Source organism: Neophocaena asiaeorientalis, unplaced genomic scaffold (assembly GCF_003031525.2).
Source record: "Neophocaena asiaeorientalis asiaeorientalis breed wild unplaced genomic scaffold, Neophocaena_asiaeorientalis_V1.1 scaffold134, whole genome shotgun sequence".
Classification (NCBI taxonomy): Eukaryota; Metazoa; Chordata; class Mammalia; order Artiodactyla; family Phocoenidae; genus Neophocaena; species Neophocaena asiaeorientalis.
In genome coordinates, this window is record NW_020185339.1 from 24457610 (window position 1) to 24462484 (window position 4875).

Genomic DNA, 4875 nt, shown 5'->3' on the forward strand with positions numbered 1-4875 from the left:
AACCCTCACCTCTTTCTGTTTCTGTGACTGCTGGAATTCAGTTCAACCCGTTTGGCTCAGGAAGGTTAAGTAGGGTGATTTTGGGTTGGAAACTTCCATGTGTCAGCCCTCTTGCCCTCTACTCCCATTCTCAACCCTGGAAGCTTTAAACAAGTGCTTAAGTAGGTGAGTATTGAGGAAGAACAGGGTTTGGGAGATAAGGGACAAATAGGGCACAGTGGGCAGGGGCCCATCTATTTCAGTAAAGCCAAATACCAAAAAATGAAAAGTCATAATAAATAAATAAATAAAATTCCCAAATCCTCACTTTTGCCCCTGCCCTCACTTCCCTTCCCCCACCCACTGCTGGAGGGAGAAAGGGAAGAAGCTAAGAATGGGTTTTGATTTCCTCTCTTACTGAGAATGGTAGTCAGGGGATCTCCCCAGACCATACCAAGCCCCTCACCTTGCCAGTGGAAGAAAGGAGGCTTGGTGTGGGGCTTTCTCAATACTGCATTTCTGTCTCCTTCTCAGGGTTTATCTCTGCCTAGTCTCTGTCTCTTCTGCATCTATCCCTTTGCCTTCTTCTCACTGCTGCTCTTTTTGTTCCTGTCTCTATTCCTCTGCACTACCTCTGTCTCTACGTCTCTCTGTCTTCTTGCCAAACCTTCTCACCTCAAACCTCAAAAACTCCCCACCTACACCTTAGGAGCAGCCACAGCGGTCCACCACCATGCCAGGGATCTTGCCGTAGATAATCTGCTGCTTGTCGTTGAAGTAGAGCATGTTGATCGGGGACATCTTGGTGGGGGTGCAGCAGGGCCCGGCAGAGCCTCTTGGGTTAGCCTGTTGCACCAGGTGGGTGTGCGGATACTTTTGCATGAACATGTACTCGCACTGGCCGGAGCAGTAGTTGGCCTTGTAGCGTTTAGGCGCGATGATCCAGTCCCAGCCAAAAGCCTCAAAGTCCACAGTGAGGGGGTATCGGCAGCAGCGGGACTCACTTGAGTGCTCATCGCAGTCCAGGCCCAGGTTCCGCCGGGACCGTTTTGTGTTCTCTAGGACTCGAAGCTCCATGAAAGGATGCTGGGGGTGAGGGAGAGGAGAAATAGATGTGATAGAGCCTTGCAGAACTCTTACTCCCTGTTTCTTCTCACCTGCCCCTCAACAGGGGCATCAGAACAGAGACTATTGATTTCTCAGCTTCTCCAACGCTCCCATCCCCAGCCTGCCTTTTACCCACTTTTCTTGCCAGCTAGCCACCTCTCCCAACTCACCTTCCCCAATTCTGTCTCTTCTGGCAACCTGATCCTCATCAGCCCCTTGGCCCAAGGTCTCAACAACAGCCCATCTTTGTTGTCCCATGAATCTATTTACTCAAATAGATTTACTTCACCCCAAATCCAGTTTTCAACTGTTGCCCCCTTGGATCTCTGAAAAGTGATATCACCCCATTACCACCACCTGACTCTCCTCTAGAATCAGCTCCGGGCCCTAGAAAAATAATGCTGGTCCCTAACCCACTTTACGTTTCTGGTCTACCATTTCCAACACCCCACCTCCTCAGGGCCAGGTTATACATATCTGCCAATATCTCAGGCTCCCTGCTCACCAGCCCCTCGGCTCCCGGCCCCAGGGAGGTGACAGCCAGGTCTGTGCCACTGGGATCAAAGGCGTTGATCTCGATGCCCCAGTTGCTCTGTGGCTGGCGGAACCAGCTATGTAGTACTTGCTTGAAGTCGATGCTTTGCCAGTGGCCGGAGCGTGAGTGCAGGTCAATTTTGAGCGAGCGGATACGGATGTGACGCCGGCCTCCGCCCCCTCCCCCTGCGGTCCCTTCCCCAGTTAGGGGTTTCAGTCGCAAGATCTGCAGGTAGACTGTGGCTGGACGGGGCACAGGCCGGAGATAAACCCACAGCTGGGCCTTCAGTACCTTTGTGAACATCACCTTGGGGCTGAAGTGGAAATGGCAGCAGAGAGGGCTGCCATCTGTCTGCACCGCAGGGTCAGCTGATGAGAGAGAAGGGGGCACAGTATCAGCAAAGGGTGTCTGTGGAGGGGGACACTGGCAACTCAGACTCCTCAGCCTGTGTTTTCCAGTTCCTTACCCTTCTTCCCTGCCTGTCTTCTTGACTACCATGTCACTGGTACCTAGAACAGCACCCCTGCTCTCCCTGTAAGATAACGGCTCTATCAGGCCTTACTGATCTGCACCCCTTCCTTAATCTGTCAGCCCTAATGCAGAGTTTCCTCTCTACCAGATAACCTGCAAAGATAGTTGTTAGGGAATTCTCCCACCTGCAGTCTTCCCTTCCTCCAACTTTCCCTAGCATGTAGGGCTCCAACTTTTCCTGAACCTTTGATGCTCTCCATAAAAGCCAAAGCTCATATCACACCTGCTGTCCTCAGGTCACCTTGCCCCATTTCTGCTCTGTTTTGTCTGGTGGCCAGGTGGAGCCCGGCACACCCCCCAAAACAGATGGCCTCAGGGAATGGATAACCCAGGGTCCAGATAGGGAGTGTGGGCTAAATTTATTCCATGAAGTAAACCAGAATTCAAATCTAGGCTTCTTCCATCATTCCCAGCAGAAATAACACACCCAAGAGAATGGAACTACTCAAACACTCCCCATGCATCTGACTGCTCAGTCCCTTGACCCTGAGAAAAGTTCCCTCAGCTGCTGCTTCCTCATCACCATTAATGCCTCCACTTTTAAGAAAGGGAAGCACTACCTCCGTGTCTTTTTTCTCCTACTTTCCCAAAGCATCAGAAATAGTATTCAGCACATCAGATCAACTTTAAATCAGTCTTCTCTCCCCTAAGCTTCCTTTGGTTTCTCAGTCCAGTGCCAATAAGTCTTTACAAAGGTTTAACATCCCAACTTTACATTTTGGCCAATTTCCCCTTGTTTTGGATCGTAAACTGACCCTTCTTGAGTTTAAAGAATGATTCGCAATATCTGCCTCTGCTTCCATTTCATCTCCTCTCAGCTCCCCTTTCTAATCTCTTAAATCAGTTGGGAGTGCCCTAAATCATGTTTCTATTGGATACTAATATCCATTCTCACGCTAAATAGCCTGAGGAAGAGTCAGGAATGAGCTTCCAGAGCGATGTAAGGATGATCAGGAAGTCCAAGCCCTTAGTATCATGCCCAGGTCTGCATAATCATGGAGAATTTCTCATCTGTTGTTTCATCAGCCCTCCCCCACCCCCACCCTAGGAGAAGGAGGATACTTCAAGCGACTTGGGGAGGAGTACTTAAAGATCTTCACATATTCGGGGCACAAGACAAAAAGTTCCTTTGCAGCTTTCCCTTGGTTCTTTTCCAAAGTCCCAGGGCACTGGTAGTCCAGTTATCCTCCAGCTGGAGCTTCAGTGAGAGTGTGGTGGGGTAGGGTTTGGGGAGTGGAGAGTGGGGATTAGGAGAGTCCCTGGGGCAGGGTAGCTGCTGGTGAGATGGAGAGTGGCAAGCAACAATCCAAATAGCGTGCTATCCCTAATTTCAGTATAGGGGTTGTTTTATTTCCCTGCCTGTCTTCACCATTAGGTACTAATCTCCATGAGAGTAGACACTGTGTCGATGCTGTTTCTGTTTCGCTCACCATTGTAGCATTACTGCCTCCCATAGCACCCGGGCAGTGTTCAGTAAGTGCATGCTGAATGAACTCCCTAAACTCCCAATCTTAAATTATATAGGCAAGTGCCTGAAAGTTCTTCCTGGCATCTAAACACTGTTCTTTGACTACAGTTGCAGTGGGTTTAATCACTGCCTGACTCGTTAACCAGCATCTGACCTTATTCACCAAGCTTCTCAGTGCTGCCGACAATAATCCTTGCTTCACAGGAGTGCTGAGCATTAAATAAAGAATGTGAAAATAGCAGTAGTTTCTCAGTTGGTTTATCGCTAGTTTTCTAAACTCTAAACATATGTCCCTATGTAAGTTGACCCAAGGCTTAGTAATGGGGGACTGGGCTCCAGGGCCCCATCTCTCTAAGTCTTTGGTTCCTTCAGGCAAAGCCCCCCATCCTCACCCCCGGGAATCACCATACACTTCTCCCCCACTGGATATGAGGACAGTTGGTATCACAGGGGGACAGGATGAAGACATTTGGAGAAAGAAAAGGGAAAGGAGAAGAAACAGGGGACTGGAGATGGTGAGGGAGATAAGAATAGAGAAGAGACAGAGATGAAGGCATGTTAGAAGAGACTGGCAGAGAAATGGAGAAAAGAAGGAAGAGAGTGGAAGATCATGGTAGGGGGAGAAGAAATAGGTTTGGGAGCTGGAGAACACTGGGAGAGGAGGAGGGATGCAAAAGGAGTGAGTGGGGGTTACGAAGCTGAAAGGAGGGAAGTAGCTAAGACTAGTGGGGTCGAGAGAAAGGTTGGAAGGAAACAGAGGGGGAAACAAAGAAGCAGGTAGAGCCACAGAGGGAAACAAGGGGCTTGAGAGAGTCCCCAACACACACACAGGCCCAGCTCCCAAAGGGAGGGGAAGGAGCCACATCTGTGTTGGATTGATCCGGGTTGGTGGCAGGCGGCAGGTCAGGTTTAGGAGGCGGCTCTGTTCTGGAGAGAGGTCATTGCACTATTTTCAGCCAAAGCCCAGCCCAACCCCCTCTCTGCTCACCACCTCCTCCTCTGCCCTCACGCCCCGCTCCCAAACACCAAACACACTTTCCTTACCCTGGCTGGAAGGCCTAGGGGCAGGAGGTTGGACTGAGAGGGCAGGGGCCTCTTGGTGTAGGGAGGAGAGAGAGAAACTGAGGGGCTGGGCTTGGCTCCCAGAAGGGCAAGGGGGCTGGGTTCCCAGGATGAAGGCTGTGGTGGGAGAGCCTGAGAGGGTGGAGGAACTAGGGCAGGCACTGCAGCCTAGGAGAGGTGGGGGCTGGGGTCC

General features: G+C 50.7%; 1 protein-coding gene across 1 annotated transcript in view; it reads right to left on the bottom strand.

Moving 5' to 3' along the window:
- Nucleotides 1–676: 676 nt before the first annotated feature.
- The window catches only part of GDF11 (growth differentiation factor 11), a 6754-nt gene continuing 2555 nt past the window's right edge, over nt 677–4875 (bottom strand). Inside the window, exons 2-3 of the mRNA XM_024737126.1 lie at nt 1592–1989; nt 677–1065 (exon numbers count right to left, since the gene is read on the bottom strand). Coding sequence (XP_024592894.1) covers nt 685–1065; nt 1592–1989 — 779 coding nt within the window. The 3' untranslated portion in view covers nt 677–684. The remainder of the gene's footprint in view (nt 1066–1591; nt 1990–4875) is intronic.